The sequence below is a fragment of the Colletotrichum chrysophilum genome (assembly GCF_026319265.1).
Source record: "Colletotrichum chrysophilum strain AFK26 chromosome Unknown scaffold_1, whole genome shotgun sequence".
Lineage (NCBI taxonomy): Eukaryota > Fungi > Ascomycota > Sordariomycetes > Glomerellales > Glomerellaceae > Colletotrichum > Colletotrichum chrysophilum.
Genome location: NW_026517288.1, coordinates 1,261,155 through 1,280,942, shown reverse-complemented (window position 1 = coordinate 1,280,942; position 19,788 = coordinate 1,261,155). Strand labels below are relative to the sequence as shown.

Genomic DNA, 19,788 nt, shown 5'->3' with positions numbered 1-19,788 from the left:
GAACAGGCGTTTGAGGGGGGAGGCACACTCCCGAACAAGGCTGGCATTAAAGTTTCTCTGTTATCTTCATGAGTGCATTGGTACGCTGTAGGGTATATCAAAGAAAGCCCGGATTGCTATCAAATTTCAGAATCGTCATCGTCCTCCTCGTGAATGGTTTGAGACCAAAGACCTGGCCTATTCCTGCGGCGCTTAGGAGGTGGCTTGTTGAGCAGCTGCCAATCGGTCTCATAAGACGACGAATCTTCGGTCTTACCGGTCCCTGGTCGTTCTGATGATGGCGTCGAGGGCGCAGGTGTTGCTGGCGGACCTTGGTAGCCTCTGTCATGCATGCCAAGGACTGTAGTGATGATGCTGGACGTGCACGACATGGTCAAGCCAGCAAGTATGCCGATGAAGGCACCGCAGGCCAGCTGCGTTGGATTAGCACACGAAGATTTGAATCAAGTGATTGGAAAGACCAACAAAAGTATAGAGAGGCTGGCCGGATTGCAGTGTTAGCAGAGTATCAGGATAGAGGAAGGGCTTTCAAGGGAGATCAGCTTACTTGAAGACTGGCTATGAAGTCGATGACAGCTTGACACCATCCAACGACGAAGTAACCCATCAATATCAGGGGTGAGAGCAGCATGAGCACCGAATTGATGAACAAAGCCACGGGTTTCCATGCTAGACGCAAGGGAAAAGTAGCCACGGCGACGACGCCGGACGTGTACGATACCAAGGCCATGCTGCTACGAAGATGATGAAACTGTGAATGTGTTGTTTGGTTGTCGGTGACGAAGAGTCACGTATGCGTGTAAGAACAGTCCTGTGCTTCTCAGAGCATGGCGATTGATCCAGTTTACTCAGGATAATAACTGCAATTGTAGCGAAGAGGATGGTCCAAAGGGGGGAAAGACAGGAATCCGGGGTGAAGGAGCGTCGTGATGTTCAGATGCGATGGCTGGCTGAAATGAGATGGAACGGTAGCACATTCCTTGGCTTGCCCGCTACGCTGCTTGAGCTGGTGGTTGATAGAGCGACGGCTGGTGCACACGCGAGCAGAGGAGACCTGAGATGAAGTTCGCTCTCTCAAGGTGTCAAGCAAGCCTTCCGTTGGAGTGAGGTAGTCCCCGCCAGCTCCAGCAGTGCCCAGGGGCGCCCCCAGCTTAAGGTGCACGTAAGGGCCATGTCAGGTATCGGGTAAGCGGATGCCCATGAGTACTCTAGTCCCCACGTTCTCCAGTATGCGATTACGAGTACCGGCCCTGTAGAGCTTAATATCTGCCAGTGCCACTGCCCTCCGCGGAGTCCACGCCCCCCTCCTCCCCCAAAACTTGTTGGAAGATTAGCACCTGCGTGGGAACTTGGGTAATTGACCACCACCACACCACCCCCTCCAACTCGCCTGTTGTTGATTTGACTTCTCATCCAATCTCTGGACCAAAAAAAATAACGAGCCGGCCCTTTTCGCCTCTCGTCACTACATCCACCAGCGACCGGTACGCGACCTCCTCCTCCCACGACACAACCGCGACCACAGATTCCCGCCCTCTGCCCGCCGTCGAACCTGTCGCTTCGTTGTCGTCTCTCCTTCGAGAATGCGATAATCAGCTCACAACCCCGCGATTAGGTATCTTTCTGCAATCGCGCCTTACCTAACCAGGATCGCACGAACGCCAGTCGCAGCAACTTGCCCAACGTGGAAGTGCGAGATTGGGACAGCTGCGACCTTCCTCACCATCTCTCAACCGCCCGTCCGCCGAATCGCTGTCCAGCACTGCCTTGGACTGCGCTGGCCTTGCGCGCCCTTTGCACCGCACGGCATCGCCTCCCGAAGCCCAACCCGCCAGCAATCCCGCGATTGCACCGCATCCCAGGTGCCGTTTCCGCCGGACGTCACACGCCCGCTTACCTGAATACTGGCAGATCCAGACTCCCGTCGGCCTGGCCAGGTAGGGTACCCCGAACCACACCCCAGACCAGGCTCAGGCTCAGTCTGTCGTGTCCCACCCGACGAACAAATCTGGAAGAAGCAAAGCCAACGATAAAATGGGCAACAACCCCTCCTCGTCCTCCAAGCCTGCCACGCCTGTCTCATCCGCCCCAGCGTCGCAGGACTCACCCAAGCACCATCATCACAAGCGGGAGTCCAAACACATCATCCCCCCGCGCTCCGCCGAGCGAGTCGCTGCCCCGCCTGAGCCCTCCCTTACTCAAGCCCAGGGCTCCACGGTCACCAAGGCCAATAAGCCCCTCCAGTCCATTCCCATCTCCAGCTTCACCACCGACTCTCCCTCCTCGAGCTCGAGTACCTCCGTTCCCCAGCCGAAGCCACCGGAAAGCAAGCACATCATCCGCGATGAGCCCAGCAAGCCCGTAGACGTCCCAAGCGTACCGACCGAATCCTCCTCCCTGAGGTCGCATTACTCCGCTCACATGATTGAACCAGCTTTGGTCTCCAACAACAGTGTCAATGACATGTCGTACATAACCCGCCCTCCTCGTCTGCCTCTGCCTATCGAGGAGGAAATACACACTCCCGGCTCGCCCATCATCGCACCTGCGGACAATGGCGAGGCCTCTGTGACCGAGGTGGAAGCCCTCGATTCGGATGGCATGACGAGGAAGTCGTCGGCGCTGAGCACGACCACTGTAGACGAGGAGGATGGCGAGGAGTTGTTCGTTGACAAGACAAGGCCCACCGTGCCGACCCGCCTCGAATGGCGCAGAGGAGGAGGAAAGATCTATGTTACGGGAACAATCTTCCAATGGAACCGGAAACAAAGATTACATCCCGTGTAAGTCCCACTTCTGCGTGTCTGAGTCTCAGCCATGTGTGCGTTACACTCGTGGCTCCCCAGTGGTGTCAGAATCCGCCACTAGAGTTGCCTTCTTCGTAGCCAGCCTCGCGCGCAGGCCGTATTATCAGAAAGCATGTTACTGACCCAGCTCTGTCGAATAGGGACGGTCAACCTGGCGTATTCGCGGGCACGATACACATTCTTCCGGGTACACATCATGTTAGGTTCTTGGTGGACGGAATCATGCAGACCTCGCCCGACTTGCCAACTACTGTGGACTTTGGAAACAACCTGGTCAACTTCATTGAAGTCAGCGCCGACGACCTTCCCGCCAAGGCTCCCGTGGTGCCGGGACCCGTCCCCGCGCCCGGTACCGTGGCCAGCGACCAGAGCGCACCCAAGGGCGAGGCAGCGCTGGGCGAAGAACAGCCGAAACCCCCCAAGGGCAAGGAGGTGCCGTCGCCAAGTCAATACTTCCACCAAATACCCAAGTACCTGGTCGACTTTGACCAACCTGAAGATTCGCCAGCCTACCAGTATGCTGTAACAGCTATTGAGAAGCTGCCGACGCCCCCCAGTCTTCCGGGTTTCCTGGGCAAGCCTATCTTGAACGCCGCGGTTCTCATGAAGGATGACAACAGCGTGCTCAACATGCCCAACCACACTGTCCTGAACCATCTGGCCACCAGCAGCATCAAGAACAACATCTTGGCAGTTTCAGCAACGACTCGTTACAAGAACAAGGTAAGCAGCAGTTCCTAATAAAGAATTGCTCAAAAACTGACTTCATGCACAGTACGTAACGACAATCATTTACAAACCCACAACGACAGACGAATAGGTGGCTCTTTAGACTGAGGTCGAGACAGTCTATTGCTTGGGATCTTAGGCAGCGATGTCAGGGGCGACCTGGGGCAAGCTGCGGTGACCAGAATTGGTACCATCCAGCCAGAGCTGGCTGGCTAGGAAGATCGCGTAGGCATGGAAACGATAGAAATTTGACGACCCTAAACGCCGTGTTAACCGAGCGCATTGGCATCAGTCTCTCCATTTGACGTGGACCTCGTCTGTTCTAAATCGCTGCGTGCATGAGCTGTCCTCCAGCGATGTTCTAAAGCCTGTCTCGTAAGCCAGCAGGCCAGCGTGTGCAATCATGATCCCGTTGTCAATGCAGAACCTCTCATCCGTCGCGTAGACGCTCCCTCCTCTCTCCTTGGCCATCTCGCCCATCATCTCCTGCAGTCTTTCGTTGCAGCCGACGCCACCAACGATGAGAACCTGGTTGCTGCCCACATGCGCCATGGCACGTTCAGTAATCTCAACCAACATGGCAAAGACCGTTTCCTGCAGAGAGAAACACAAATCTGCTGGCGCAAACGTCTCCTTCCCCTTGGCCTGGCTCGCCTTCATCTGTGCCGCCAAAATGTCCGCGCTGGCAAGGATGCCGGAAAACGAACAGTCCATCCCCTTGACGGCGTACGGTAGCTCCAACAGCCGCGTGCCCTTCTTGGCCAGCTGCTCGATGTTGTACCCCGGCGCGGGATCGTTGCTGATTTCCAGCGTCCGCGCGAACCGGTCCAGACAGTTCCCCACCGCGATATCCAGTGTCTCCCCAAAGATTCGGTACCGCTGCTCCGCGTACGCGATGACTTGGCTGTTTCCGCCGCTCACGTACAGCACGACGGGGTTCTGCGCGCCGGTGATTGTGCGCCCCATCTCGATGTGTCCCACGCAGTGATTCACGCCGACCAGGGGCTTTTCCCACAGAAGGGACAGCGTGCGCGCCGCGACGGCCACGCTCGTCAGCGGGGCGCCCATGCCGGGACCCTTTGTGAAGCATACGCAGTCGACGTCGGCGACGGAGACGCCGGCCTCGCGGAGGGCGCGGCGCGCGATCTGGACGAAGAAGCAGCGGTGGTGCTTTGCGGTGTCTTTCGGGAGGAAGCCCTGGCCCGGCGGGGAGACGAAAGTGTGTCTGATGTTGGAGAGGATGGTCGACTCGGCGCCGTTGTGGAGCATCACGCCGATGCCGAGCTTGTTGGCGGAGCCCTCGCAGCCGAGGGCGATAAGGCCCTTCTTCTTGGACATTGTCGCGGTCGTGTGCTTCGAAGGGGAGGGGGCCGCTTCGGGAATGGTTGGTGATAGGTCTTGGTCGAGGTCGAGATCGTGGGTCCTCTTTGGCGGTCGAATTTCGGTCATGGGGAGGAGGGGTTGGGCGGATGCGATGGCTTCGTTCTGGTCTCTGCTCGTCTATCCACGCTTCTGCCGGCACCGATGAGCTTCCCGGTCTGCTCAAACGTATCAAAAGGACTTAGTTGGTGATGCGCTGGTCCCACTCCTGCGAGTATCGCAATTGTGACTCGTCGTCGTCTTTTTTTCGCTCCTCGTCGCAAAAAGGACCAATGGCCAAGACGTCAAAAAAAGTTGACGTAGGAGGGGTAACGCTCTGGTGGGATGTCCCTCGAGAAATGTGGAAATTGTGGGTCCCATCTTCCCTGCCGCAAGCGCTGCCACAACCGTCTCTCCCACCGCACCGGACCCTTTGCTCGCCCTGCGCCCGTGACACCCCGGGCAGCCGCGAGACCAGTCCGTTCCGTCCACCTTACCGACCTTGTTAAGGGTACAGCGGTAACAGTGGGCGGGTGTCGTACCTGAGGCTGCTTACGCAGTGCCGCCGTAAATACACTGTAGAGATGGCGCGGCAAACGCCGTCTCGCGGACAAGACAGGATCACAAAAGATCCGACACACAACACACGGCGCACAGAGGAAGCGGCGGGAAAATACCTACCTACGCGGGTAGAGCAGAGATGGGAAGATGGGACGGACGATGTGGTCGGCCCTCCAAAGGCCCCGTGCTCTTTTTCCACGTTAGCTCTTATCTTACACTTCTCCTGTCTATTCCTCCTTCCTCCAAAGGCGAAACCCTGGGCAGCGTATCCGTACCTACAGCGAGGTGTAGTAGCAACAGGCGCGCGGGCGGGCGGGCGGGCGGGCTGGTCGTTTATTCCTCACACAAGTTGCTAAGGTAAGGTTCCAACGCAATATCCCCACACCCACCAGCAGGCAAGCCTCGACAAGTGGAACTCCTCTTCTCTCTCACTACACAATTCTTTCTCTGGTTTCCCATGCTCCTCTCCCCGGGTTGCTGAGAAAACCCTCTTTCCCCTCTTTTGGCAATGCTGCAACTTTTCCTCTGGTCTCCCCAAGCCTGGGTTTTTTTTAATTTTTAATTTCCCTTCAGAGTCCTGTAACAGCTCCCTGGCTTCCGCATCTTGTGATCGCCGAGGGATCTACGGACACTGCTCTGCCGAATCGGGGCGTGACAAAGCCAGTCTGCTGACGCCGGACAACCACCAGGCCCCAAAATACTCTCAGCTTCTTTTCTCTCTACAGATACATACATGAGGTGCTTGCCTTGAAGCTCCTGAACCGAACTATCATGGCGAGGGCTGCCCAGATCTGCCGTGGTGGCTATCGCCAAAGAGGGCGCCCACTGGGCATGACGATTGTCGCAAGCTCTCCGAGTCACATCACCACCGGTCCTCCGTTCACCACCACAAAAGATTGACACTCTCCAGAGCACAGCCAGCTACAGCAAACGACGAGCATGTCCCGCTGCGCCCTACACAAAGAAAAGCAACATGCTTCAGATCACAGAATCCAGCCCTGAGCACCGTCGCACCGTCGCCAGCTGCGTAAGCTAGCATCAACGAAACAGTCTCCTCCCGAAACCGCCAGCCTCCACATGCGCAGCAGACTCTCCGACGGCGGATACACAAGCAAACATATGGCATGAGAAGATGCAAATAAAGGTCATTTTTTGATCTTCTATTTGTTGAGGTGTGGAATCTATGTTCCTCTCTTAATGTCTCGTCTCTTGGGGCAGACCACCAGTCTGCTGAAGAGCCTCCGCCGCCATGCTTCCTTCACAGTCATATACTTTACATGAGAGGCACCACAACCCAAAAACGCCACGCCGATCCGACCGTCCTGCCTGCCGCCAAACCATCTTACATACCAAAAAGGAGCAACCAAACACCGAGGGGTATACAACACGTCATCCGGGGATGATGAGGAGAGAAAGGGCGCACTCAAGCCACGGGCAGGCCTCATGAGGCCGCTGCTTGAGCTTGAGCCGCCGGTGGTGCCTGAGGCGCCTGTGGTTGCTGCTGCTGTTGCTGCTGCGGTTGCGACTGCTGCGCATGTTGCGGCTGTGGCTGCGGCGGTGGAGGTAGTGCCGGTCGGCTGCCAGAGACCCCAGCAACTTGCGTAGGCACTACGTTAGGCATACCCTCTTGTGGTATTTGCCGCCTCGGATACACATATTGTGATAACGGGATGGTCGCGCGGAACTTCAACGCCCTTGTGTCGTAGGGATCGACTTCGTACACCGGCGTCTCTTCCTCGTCATCCTGGTCATACTTCCACCGATCCGAATAATCCTCGCCATCCATCCGCGGAGGCGTTGTCAGTCCCCGGCGGTCTATCCACAACCGGTTCAACCGTCCTATGCGACGGCGGAATGCTGGTTGGCTGTTTGGAGGCTTCTCCTTGCCGCCAGCAGTAAATTGGAATATCGACATATTGCCCCTTTCAACTACAGGCTCTTCTTCATCGACATCCATGGCGTCTGACTCGGATGAGGTGGACGCTGGAGGTGTCATCAAATATTGGGTCTTGGCGGGCCGGAAGTTGATTTCCATGCCCTGTTCCTTGACCGGAGATAAAGGATCTCGGGTGAGATCCACATGGTTCTGGTTCCACTTCCTGTGGTTGTGAACCTTGCTCTCAACATCCGCCCGCAGCTCGTTCTCCTTCTCTGCGAGCTTGTCTGAAAGTTGCACAAGGTCTGCTTCCATGGAACGACCGTCCGGACGCACAGCGATGCGCAGATGGTTGCCTGGAGGTCTCTGCAACGCAGGAGCTTCCACTAGCTTCTTCTTCTGAGGCTGCAAGCAGTCAACATCCATTCCGATGCGATTCTTCAAAAAGAGCGCTCGACATACCTTTTGGTTGATGAGATCGTCGTCCTCGGTTTTGATGCCGAGCTTGACCTTCATCTCCTTAAGCCTGGCTCGTTGCTCGAAAATTATTCGATCCAAGTTAAGGACCTCACGTTTCAGCATCTCACGCTCATATGAGTGGATGATGAGTTGACGTCCATCCTCGAGCTCTTTGCGAAGTCGCTTGAGTTTCTCGGCACTCTGCACATCCCTCTGCCTCGTCTTTCGCGTTTGTCTGGCCTCACGACGTCTGAAGCAGACATAGGGGTCGGCCTCGTCGCTTTCTTGGTGCGTCTCGAACTTGACGGACGGATGCAGGGGCTTGTTGCCGGTGGCCTGCCTTCGCGACTTCCAGTGCTCATACACGTGCTTGGAATGCGCCATCAGCTTCTGAGTGCCGAGCTGGCTGATTTGAGGAAGCATTGTCTCATAGCTGACGACGGTGTTGTCTATTGAGGCGAATGGCGTCTGTTCTGAGGCCATCTCCTCAAAGACCTCCATGATGCGCTCAAAGTCATCTTCGGACAGCTGAGAGGCGACGGTCTTCTTAGTAGAATTGTACTGCTTCAAGAACTCATCGTCCTCGGTTGTCATGTCATAGGAAACTCCTATGCATTCTTCAACGGTCTGTGAGAAGCGGATGTACGAGGTAGGTTGCTGGAAGTGACTAGGGTAGAGTTGATCATAGTTGATCTGGCTCTCCTGAGGAGGTGGGACTGGAATTTCTTGGTCGTTGCTGGTGCCTGCTTCCTTGAGAATGGACTGAAGATGGTATTCCTACAAAGTTAAGGTCAGTATATTTGTCGTGTCACCACCGGCCGAGTGGTCGGTCAGTAGAGGTGGGTCGCCCGATTGGGATGCAGGCCAATGTGGGTCACATGATCATGTCACGTGATATCTGGCTGCGATATGGGAGCAAAGTGACTCACAGTTTCCTCGGCGGCTTCGACACCGGTCGCGATTTGAGATTCGGTGGTTAAGGATTCGTACTCGCTGGGATCGATATCATCCTCTCTGAGCACCGGAAGCAGCGTCTTGACGCTCAACTTCTTGACTCGGACTTTCCTCGTAGACATGGTGGCGGGTGGGGGGGTGGAAGGCGGAAAGCCGGCGGAAAATCCGCAAAAGAAAGTCGATCAAGTCATATACCAGGGCATGCGACTTTGACTCCGATGCTTTTGAGGGATAAAAAATGTGGTTGTGGTGTCTGTTTTGATGATCGAACTGTCGCTGCTTGATGAGGTGACGTTGAGATGGTCGCGGCGTGCGAAAACTTTTCTCTGGCAGTCGCCAAAAAATCCGTCGTCTCGAGCAGACTTTGGAGTCGTGTCAAGTACCGTGCAGCTGAGTTTCGGTGAGGGAGTACTTTGGCGCTCGGACCAGGTCGGGACCTGGAAGGTAGACTCGCCGACTTTCTTAGGCCTGGGGCGCCTGGCACCTTCCACGCCTAAAAACACGCCGCAGAATAGGGGAAGGCGCCTTTGGTCACGTGCTGCTTTTGCCTGATGATGGCGACAACAGCAACAAGCACTGGAAAGGATGCCAAGCACCATCACTTCTGGAACATTTTCCTGATCGGTTGAACGTGTAGGTGCATCTCGTTCACCCATCTATCACACACATATCTCCGAAACTCAAATGGTTGTGGTGATACATCTGATACTTGCCGCTGTTGACGTCGTGCACCTATCGCATGCCAGCCAATTGTCGCGGTGATTGACGTCTGGTCCGTGCACGAGCATCTCCGGTTCAGCTGCCCGAATCCAATACTCAGGCCAATCAAGAGCGAGCCGGCTGCCTTACCTCAACTTGACATTCCCGCACCACGTCTGTAGTTAGCCTCGCGCACTTAGAAACCTCCCTACTCCCACCTCGGCGAACCCCACGGCGGACCACGATATCGAAGCTCGACAAAAGCCCACTTGCGACGGCCAACACGATACCGAAACCTGGCCCCCTTTTCCCACCGCGCATCACCACAGCTTCCGTCGAGATCGATCGCCCGCATTCTCCATCATGGGCAACACTACTAGTGCGGTGTTGGACAATATCGTCCAGGGGTCCAATTGTGAGCCCCTCCCCCGCAGTCAACTTCTTTGTCGCACAGACTTGGGCGGCATGCTGACGGGCAGACAGTCGACAGAGAGGAGGTTGACCGTCTAAGGAAACGTTTCATGAAGCTCGATAAGGCATGTCTTTTTCTTTTTTGCGTCCCTGGCATTCCATCTTGCAGTCGCGCGCATCGCCGACCCATGTCGTAAGTGGCACCGACGCTGACCGACTCTCTGCAGGACAACTCTGGCACAATCGAGCGCGATGAGTTCCTCAGCCTTCCCCAGATTTCTTCCAACCCTCTGGCAACAAGGTACGAATTAGGTCGATCGGTATCCCACATACATCGGGCACAATGCTAAGGATGTCTTTACGCAGAATGATTGCCATCTTCGACGAAGACGGTGGCGGCGACGTTGATTTCCAGGAGTTCGTATCAGGTCTTAGCGCCTTTTCTTCCAAGGGAAACAAGGAGCAGAAGCTGCGTTTCGCCTTCAAGGTTTACGATATCGACCGCGATGGTTACATCAGCAACGGCGAGCTGTTCATTGTGCTCAAGATGATGGTCGGAAGCAACTTGAAGGACCAGCAGCTGCAGCAAATCGTGGACAAGACCATCATGGAGGCGGATCTCGACAAGGATGGCAAGATCAGCTTCGAGGAGTTCACGAAGATGGTGGAGAACACGGATGTCAGCATGAGCATGACGTTGGGTGAGTTTTGATATTCTGACGTTCAATGCGCTTGACAAAGGCTGACAATACGTTCCAGACACATTCTAGAGAACGGCATCTTGATGGCAAGCGGGATAGGATCATGAGACATGAATTGCAACACTCTTCTGGGTAGAGATACACCAAACCTCCTTTGGGCGGCACAGCAACCGTCGCTCGGTCTGAATTGAAATATGTCTTGGCTTCTGGGCTGCGCATTCTTCCCCATGGTGACTTTAGGCCGCTTCAATCGCACAAGAAATGTAAGTTACGTGCAGCAAATGACGTGTTCAACTTTGGCTATGGCTAGTGAGAATTGGTGCTGGGCAAGGCCAAGCGGGCAAGAAAAGGGAAAGTAGTCAACGGTTGGTGGACGACACTAAGGGTCTGGTGTAGCTAGCTCCAATTTAGACGCTTCTTTGCCAACCTTTGCAGCTGGACGACAGAACCTAGCGGTTCCGGTTGTGGAAAACTGCCTCCGTGATGTGCTCTCGAAATCACCCTTCAAGCACGCACTGCAACAGCCCATTCCCTGTTTCTGGTTGGGCATCAGAGCGCTGTGGCCGGCCCCTAATCGCATCAAGCCGAGAAAGCGATATGCAACGCTGATAGCAGTCCCGGCAGCCGTGACCCGTGCTCTGACGCCAGCAAATCTAGGGGAAACGAGTGTAGGATCTGCTGTGGTTGCCGTCAAATCCTGCGAATCGAAATATAGGTTGTTCCATGCCTTTGGGAGGAAAGTTTCGCTGCGTCAGTTCGTCTGAATGTTCCATCTCAACTTGTTCTTTTCGCCATCTAGAACTATGAGACCGACGTAAATATCCCGTAGCAAGTGTCCAAGCGAGCATATGGATGTCAGATAACAGCGTCCTCCAAAATCGTCCCATGAAACCAGCCGTTTTCCCTATTGACTTAGGTCATGTCCTTAAATCGAATGCTGTCCAATTTGCTCATCTTGCGTTGAGGCTCATGCATGAGATCTCAAATTGACATCTATTTCTACGCCTCCTGCACCTATGAGCGGGGGTACCCGGGGGGTGCGTCGTCCGGGAGCTCAGTTGTCTTGTGTCGCTGTGCACGGCTTGTAACTAGAGCTTCATCAATTGGTTTTAAAGATCTTGCTGCTTCCTCTCCTCTATCGCCGCCTATTGTGAAGCCCGATGATTCTGCAGGATGTTTTTGCTTGGATTGAGGACCGATATATAATAGAGTAAGCTCTCATTGAAAGCACTAGAAAGAATTATCCGGCGATGCTTGATGATAGCTGGTAGGACCCTGTGGTTTGGAGTTTCAAAGCCTCCGGGCATCCGAGCCCACAAACTTCATAATAGTTTTCTTCTTTCCATGAACCTATATCAATTATCTTCCTCTCAGCTGTGACGTGTGAACCCACTTTCGTTCCTAGTTGCCAGTGAGTTTTGTATGAAAGATAGGTATGAATGTTCCGGAGCATGGGAACACGCCACCATCTTATTCTGCAGTACTCCCATGCGGTCTTTTTCATAATACTTCGGGTAGCAGACCTGAGAATTCAAAGTTTCGAAATGCAAACTTAATCCGACCAAGTGCATTAAGGCCCCTGTAAGGAGTGAAATTCGAGGAGGGGATCGTCACGAGCGAATCCGAGACGATTAACTCCTGTGAATGGCTTCTGTGATTATAAAGAAAAACCACATAAACTTATATCCGTCGAATCCGGTATGTAGAGTTAGCTTGAGACAGCGAAGTCTGAAATCTGGCACTGGTGATCGCTGCACTCTTCCCAAGAGCGTTGTCACGGCTCAGGGTGAATGGTGAAAATCAATTATAATTGAGTAATCCTTCTCATGAGCTCTTGTAGTTCCGTAGTCAGATTGAAACTTTCACTCTACAGTATCACGGGTTATCTACGTTGAGAATACGCCAAGTGAAGTGCAAACACAAAGTGGCAATGAAGGAAATCTGTCGCAATGCTATAATCGACTTGATTTTCTAGAAGCTCTGCTATTCTCCCTACTCTCGAGCCACTCGTTTCTGTAGTCGTTATTAACACTGCAGTCGTCTCCTCTTCAGACACGACACCAACATCATCACAGAGACATGGCCATTTGAGGTGTGCACGAGAAAGATACACAATATTTACCGAGATCAAGTAAGCAAAAACGAAAAGACAAAAGCCGAATGGATCCGGGTCATCAGCACTTGTTCTTCAGTCTAAGTTCTGATTGCCTTCGTGGACTGTAGGCTGAATATTATTATCATTCCTTTTTCCCTTTTTCCTGTATCCAAACATCGATGTTCTGAACTGAAGAGCGAGAGCCTTATCGTTAGGCCACAGCATACTTGTTGAAATGGCATGCTATGAACACACTCAAACCTCCCCACTCATGGTGTCCTTGTTGCCATGTGGGCTTGAAGATTAGATTTGAGCTAGCACAGGTGAACCCTAAGGTAGACGAAGATAGTGGAGAAATGAGCGTCCATAGTTTATAGACATGTCCTGCTGTATCCGTTTCTGGACGTTCTTGGACGAATGCGAGACAACAGACAGTCGCTGGTTTCCGGTCGTCGAAGATTTTGTGAGAGTACACAGCGAATTTGCTGACATCGAATGTAAGATGTCTGATGGCACGTACTACAATCCTGACACGGATCAAATGGCCCTGAAAGCACTTGCCGGATTAGGCTTTCCCAACAGCTTGGTTGTATGAGCCATTCAGTCGGTAAGCGTGAACTCCCTTGAACCTGGCTGGCTGGCTAGGTGTCGGCCTCAAGGTGCGTACCACGAGCAGAGACCAATTGTCCCACGTCAAGGTCTCTGTACTTGGCCATTAAGAACGCGTGGGATGTCAGGACTCGGATTTAAAGTGGACAGGGACAGGCTGATTACAGAGGTAACAACGTGGGTGTCACGGGTGGCCGAGAAGGATTTCCCTGTCTCGCACAAGCCAATGACGGGACCGCTAAGTCACTCCAAACAACTGCGGCCCCTCGAATGAAGGCTAGCAGGATGTCTCGGGCGTTGGCGTCAACTACTGCTTCTCGTGATGTGCTGACCATTATTGGGCTTGGGTTGATTCCCTTAAACTAAGCATGTTAGGAAGCTTGTGCATGACCTTACGTGGCTAGCAAAAGAACATTAGATGGGGGGGTGTTAAGAGTCCCAACCCAGGGCAGACCGGGCCGAGCGGAGCCGTTGACTTCCGGGACCCACTCCGGGATTACCGGGTCATCAACCTTCTTTTTCCGGGAGGCGCGGAGAAGCCACATGCGAAGGCCCGGATCCAGAAACGGAACACGCAAAAAGTCATGTACGGGTACAAACATCACCAAGCCCCGTCCGCTCCACAGTGGCTCTCTGCTGGGCATGGATCATCAGATCATGTCTGTTCACACGCAACAGGGAATCCTCTTTTGCTCCCACCCCTCGCATATCGATGCCCTTGTCCCCAGACTGAGGGCGGGTGTGTGGTGGAGAACACCACCAGTAACTCAGCTGCGCCGGGAAAAAAAAGTGACAGGTCATTTTCCTCAACTATGCAACCAACACAAAAATGACCAAAGAGAGACGTGCAGGAGTCCCTGTCCCAACACAAGCCTCCCAACCATGGCACTGGGAAATTTTAGGGGCGGGACACAGCAAAAGACGAAGAAAAAAAAAGAGGGAACGGAAGCTACGCTGCTTAACTGGAAGGGGCATAGCAACGCCGCCCTACAACAAGCATACGGCCTGATACGTAGCTGCGAACCCGCCTCGGCCAGAGACAGGATGATCGATACTGCGTCGAACGGCCTGCCTGTTCCGAAGAAGATCTGCGTCTCCCGCTGCTTGGATCCCGCGCGCCCTTTCCAGAGTGCTGGGCGAGACTTTGTCTTCACACCAAGTAGGGATAACGTGGCCGGGACTTGGACAGGGCGGAATGGGCCTTTGATTGATTTTTGAGGCGAGCGGCGGCACGGCGCGGCCATCCAAAAAGTGGAGTTTCATCCATATCTTGATCTGGTGATCGACTCGTTTGGACGTGTGCATGTTGCGCGCCAACTCGACCCTTGAACAATTTCGCATCTCCGCCCGACAGTGGTAATGTGATGCAGCGCCCCTCGCAGTTCCGCCTCGAGAGAGAGTAGGTGTGTTGTGTTTCTCTCTCGGCCGGCAGCCCTGTTTGCAAGATAACCAGGGTAGCTCAGCCGTGTTTCAATATCTCCCTCGCTTTAGCAGCACAGAGAGCAAGGCCTCCCAGAGCAAAAGCCCCCGGTGATCTGCACTCTGGACTCTTCCCACTCAGATCATGCGCGGACCAAGACAATGCCATACTACATGCCCTACTCCGTACACCTACCAACGCTGCTCCACCCGCCTTGCTCCCCAGCCTCACCTTGCGCATTCATATTTCTTATTCTCTAGCCGGGTTTGATTCTTTCTAGGGATGGCAAATTGTTATCAAAAAATAGCAGGCCGGGCTGTTGCCGGTCTCTGTGTCACATTTCATTCATCCACATCCTCCATTGTTCACCTGATATCGCAGCATGTAGCAACTCAGAGCGATGGGGCATCGTCTGTAGCACCCCACCATTCAGCCCTGCTTCCGTTTAATCATCCTTCTTATTGCCCACCTTCCCTGTCTTGTGCAGCCCGACGTGGCCAAGGGCGAAGCAGAGCACCATGAAACCAGTCATTGCCCAGAAGCTGGCTCGGTAGCCAAGGAGGAGAGCATCGATTGGCGTCTCCCGCGCCGCCGCCTGATTGGTCACCACGCCCGCCACGACCTGCATGATGGCAAGGCCGAGGGAGGTCCCGAACTGGGATGCTGCATTGAACACTGCTCCTGCAAGTGCCTGCGTATCTTCCGGGAACGCCTCGGACACAATAATGAGGCCGACGGTGAAGAGAATGTCGCCGCTGATCGGCTGCAGGAGCTGGGCGAAGAAGGCGCTGTACCAGTATGGCCACTCCGGCTTGGCGAGCGCCATCAGGACCGGGCCGCCGGCGCAGACTATCGACGAGCCGGCCACCAACCATCGGGCAGAAACCTTGTGGACAAACAGGCCAGTGGTGAAGTTGAGGATTATGCCGACGACAAGGCTGGGGAGAAGTCGGGTGGATGTCTCCGTTGCAGACAACCCTTGTACCTCTTGAAAGCTGCCAAAGTCAAGATTAACCGTGGCTGTTCCAGCGCCAGTGGGGCGCTTCTACTTACAACAGACTGCAGTATTGCTCCATTGACTTTAGTACCGCGAAAGACAACAGCATGGTGGCGCAAACGCTCGAGAAGGCTGTATTGCGCCATATGCTGTTTGGTATCAAGGCCGGTTTGCCGAGGCGCGTCTGACGGTGAACCCAAGCGACAAAGGCAGGCAAGGCGAAGCCAGCCGCACACAGCGTTGCAATGCTGTCTCGATGGCTTACACTGCCAATATCGAAACTTACGATGCTTGATGGCCATTCGTTTAGCAGCCTCGACATGTGGCATTCGGAAGAGGATCAACTTACGCCAAGAAGTACGACAAACAGACCATGAACGCGGATGCCAGAAGCGAGCCAACCCAGTCCATTTTCCTCTTCAGTTCGTGGACAACTTCAGATGCCGTCCGCCTGTCCCTTGACTTTGGCAGCGCCCACAGTCCGACGAAGGACAGGAGCAAAGACAGCCCCCCGGTCAGGTAGAAGCCCACGCGCCAACCCACCGTATCTACCAGCACCCCACCAAGCACCAAACCAACCGAGAATCCCAAAGGCTGGCTCAGTCCAAGACATGAAAACGCCACATTTCTGGCCCTGCCCTTCGGGATGGACTGCGTCACGAGGCTCACGGATGATGCCAGGTGCATGGACATGGCGACGCCTTGGAGTGCACGATACGCAACGAGCTGCTCGCCTGACTTGACGAAGCCGCTGGCCAGCAAGAGAAGGGCCATGGAGAAACAGCCGACGAGGTCCACGATGCGACTCCCGGCCGCGTCGGCGAGAGAGCCGACAGGGAGGATTGTCGATCCCACGGCAAGACCGTAGACCGATATAGGCCAGACGTGCAGCTGCTCCGGCAGATTGAGCTCGGCGACAAGTGTAGGCAAACTGACTAGGATAATTCCGTTCACAGCCGAGGACAAGAAGTTGAGGCCTGACAGCTGGAAAGTTGTCGTTGCTTGGCGGGCTTTGGACGCTGTAGGGCCATCACTCTGATTCTGTCTCTCGGTCTCGAGAGGAAATTCGTTGCGAACATCTCGCAAGTCAATTGACTCATGGCTGAGTTGGGTGGTTGTCACGGTCGACATGATGAGGGGTTGAGTTGGACCTTCCGAACAACCAAGACTCTTGGTGGGACCAACTCACTGATATTGGTCAATTTAGGATGACTCAGAGTTGAGCGAGACGACTATCAACGAACTTGTATCTAATCAACAGCCATTTTCCGTGACTCAAGGCTCAATGTCACTCAAGGTTGCCCAGGCCTGTATTCACAAACATCCTCATAACGAAAAACGTAAGCGTCGTAATTGCATAAACTAACATCATGCTGCCGAGCGAGGAAAGATGTTAAATAACGAGCATGCCAGTTGCTGAGACACAAGTCGAGAGACAAGCCGGAAAGTCTCTTTGAAAGTATTGAGACTTTCCTGTGCCATCACACTCCCGCAATTTACCTTGCATCGCGGCGGCGCCCTGTCTCGCCTCACAGCAATCAACATTGATACCATGCCGTGCCAGACAGACAGGTCAGCAGCGCCCCCTCCCCCACGCCACATCCAGCCTCCTGCAAGGTTCCCGCGACTTGTCACATTGCATCACATCACACACACGCACGCACACCACCCATAACCTGCCCGTGTCACAGTATTCCAGATTCTGTATGATTATTATCCGTACCCAGCAGCAGCATCAACTGCCCTTGCTTTTCTCCCCTGTCGCCCTTCAGTCACGCTGTCAAGGGCCCCGGTCACCGAGGCAAACAGCGCCCGGGAAAGCGTCAACCAAAGAATCTGGTCACATTTTCCCCTTGCCGTTCGCCCGTCCGTCAATCAGCCAGACCTCGGGCCAATACTGATGTTACTGTGTGTTTTGGGGCGGGCTGCCAAACTTGCGCGCAAGCCTCTTTGAGACCACAGCCTGCGTCTGATAGGCCAGCCGAAGTTGACCTAACTGCCTGCCAGTCGCATTTACACGGGAATACGTGCAGTTTTCACAAACGCCATTTCCGCAGGACGACCTCCCCTGTTCCCTGACACTTGTACCTGCTATGCAGTGCACTGCGCAATGCCGCACAGCCAAAGTGCCAGAAGCACCTCAAGAGGGGAGAAAAAAACACCTCACCCTGCACAGAAGCTGTCCATGCAGGCAGGTTCCCTTCCCGCATCCTGACCTGCAAACGGATCTTGCTCCGTCTCACTCAGCTTCTAGTTTCCACCACCTACCACAAATCCCGAACTGATAAACACAACAGAGCAGGAACTGTCAATCACGAGCACACGCCCTCTCGGCTCGCTTGCCGCGGGCCAAAAAACGAGAAGTCCTGAGTCGGGTCACGATGACGATTGATGCCCGACCCCAAGAGCCAGAAGGAGGGGTAGAAGGAAGGAAAAAAAATCTATCGAACAGAGACCATCAAAACGGCTTAGTGGCAAAAAATAAAATCAAAAAAAAATCCTCAAGGGTCCAAGTCAGCCCAAAGACGATGCGGAGAAAAATCTGGATTTTGCTTTCCCCCCTCACACTCCCACCCCCTCCTCCCTCGCTTCTCACACACTCCAATACCGTATCCGTACCGAGAACATGTAATTGATAGGTCCAAAGTCCAATAGAGTCCAGACCACCACCACCACCACCCCCACCGCGACTCTCCTCCCATCTGGCATCACTAGCCTCTTTTCCAAGGCGGGAGATCGGCGCAGAAAAACGTCGTCATTCCATTCCTCGAGAGCCACTCGCGCTCCCCCTTTCAAAGAAAGGGTCGTATGCATACGCCGCCTTGTGAGAGGCAGGCCGATTGGGCACGAATGAATCCGCCGATCCCCCTCCTTTGCTTGCTGTAAGTCTGTCTGGCCGTCTCCGCCTCGGGCTGTTTCCTCCAATCTTTCGGCCTGTCAGTCCGCGAGGCAGCAGCAGACAGAAAGCGAGACAGACTGTGTCGTTGGGATGGGAACCGCACCGCCGCCGCCGCCACTCTGACCCCATGTTACGGCCCATGTAGTCACCGATCACCCGCATGAAGCTTACAACGCTATGTATGTAATCAAATAAGCGTAGGGCAGAAAGATCGACGGTGAGGCGCGTGGGATTGGGTGGCTTTTGTCCCTCTCGTCTCTAACCCCCCAACCCAACTGAGTGAATTTCATGTGTGTCAAGGCTTCGGGCTATCTACTTGCTTCTTCTTCTTCTTCTTCTGAAGATGTCACATTGCAATTTGGCTGGCTGTATCATTCATGCAAACCACAACCTCCTTCGCTTCTCATGTTCGATTGTGACAAATCAGGACAAGATACGTACAAGTATATACATGCATTTCGTGATGGCAGATGTGAGGAGCAACATGATGAGTGGGTGCAGCCGGCCCTATCCATCTCTCTCCACTCACACCCAAGGACCATGGTACAGATGATTTGATTCCACGTAAATGAAGCAGCAACAAGCAAGAAACGTAGTCAAACGAGTAACCAACTTTGGTGAGCGCAAACGAAATCGACAATAAACCCCACCCCGCCCTAAAAATGTTGCGCGCGCGCAAAGAGGCGACAACGACGCAAAGCTCGTGAGAGCATTCCGGCCTGATCTACTTACTACCAACCACTTTCCGTAGGTATACATGAAATTCTACAGGAGACATACACACATCTTTTTTTCTGGTTTGTTCTCATCCCTTCGTTTGCGAGTATCCGGCCTCACTTTTCCCTTCTTTTTTTTGCCACCACAGTCGTTCATTCCTCGTCATTCCTCTTTCATCCCGGTACGCCCATCTATGACCGGTTCCCAATATCCGTTTCCTCCCGCCACACCCTGCCACCCCCTTCCCATGATAGAGACAGAGAGAAAAAGTCCAAGCCTGTCACCCGCCTAGCGTTCTTGTTCAACTTCAAGTTCCCCCCTCCTTGAAGGGTAGCATCCACCTGAGCCCCGCGCCTCCTCGAGCCTGAACTAGCCCTTCAGACGATAGCGGCAGGGCTTGTGTGCCCAAAGGCTGCCAAGGGGGGGAACAAGCAGAAGAAGAAAAAGCAAGGAAACGAGAAAAGAAAACAGAGAAAAAGCGAAAAAGCAAAGAAA

At 54.1% G+C, this 19,788-nt stretch overlaps 5 protein-coding genes across 5 annotated transcripts; 2 read left to right on the top strand and 3 right to left on the bottom strand.

Annotated features, from left to right (window-relative positions):
- Positions 1-2,034: 2,034 nt before the first annotated feature.
- COL26b_000342 (uncharacterized protein) lies at positions 2,035-3,627 on the top strand (the record flags this gene model as incomplete). Its single annotated transcript, XM_053173312.1, has 3 exons — positions 2,035-2,783; positions 3,011-3,530; positions 3,583-3,627. 3 exons carry the CDS (start codon positions 2,035-2,037, stop codon positions 3,625-3,627), a joined length of 1,314 nt encoding a protein of 437 aa, XP_053043018.1.
- A 197-nt stretch (positions 3,628-3,824) lies between these two features.
- KAE1 (putative tRNA threonylcarbamoyladenosine biosynthesis protein kae1) lies at positions 3,825-4,985 on the bottom strand (the record flags this gene model as incomplete). The annotated part of the gene is made up of 1 exon (XM_053173311.1): positions 3,825-4,985. The coding sequence occupies one exon, from the start codon at positions 4,983-4,985 to the stop codon at positions 3,825-3,827; it is 1,161 nt and encodes a 386-aa protein (XP_053043017.1).
- A 1,912-nt stretch (positions 4,986-6,897) lies between these two features.
- EPL1 (Enhancer of polycomb-like protein 1) lies at positions 6,898-8,867 on the bottom strand (the record flags this gene model as incomplete). The annotated part of the gene is made up of 3 exons (XM_053173310.1): positions 6,898-7,737; positions 7,795-8,568; positions 8,721-8,867. The coding sequence occupies 3 exons, from the start codon at positions 8,865-8,867 to the stop codon at positions 6,898-6,900; spliced, it is 1,761 nt and encodes a 586-aa protein (XP_053043016.1).
- Positions 8,868-9,807: 940 nt separating this feature from the next.
- CNB1 (Calcineurin subunit B) lies at positions 9,808-10,567 on the top strand (the record flags this gene model as incomplete). Its single annotated transcript, XM_053173309.1, has 4 exons — positions 9,808-9,859; positions 9,928-9,980; positions 10,083-10,156; positions 10,222-10,567. 4 exons carry the CDS (start codon positions 9,808-9,810, stop codon positions 10,565-10,567), a joined length of 525 nt encoding a protein of 174 aa, XP_053043015.1.
- Positions 10,568-15,125: 4,558 nt separating this feature from the next.
- On the bottom strand, positions 15,126-16,808 carry COL26b_000338 (uncharacterized protein; the record flags this gene model as incomplete). Its single annotated transcript, XM_053173308.1, has 2 exons — positions 15,126-15,618; positions 16,027-16,808. 2 exons carry the CDS (start codon positions 16,806-16,808, stop codon positions 15,126-15,128), a joined length of 1,275 nt encoding a protein of 424 aa, XP_053043014.1.
- Between the last annotated feature and the right edge of the window lie 2,980 nt (positions 16,809-19,788).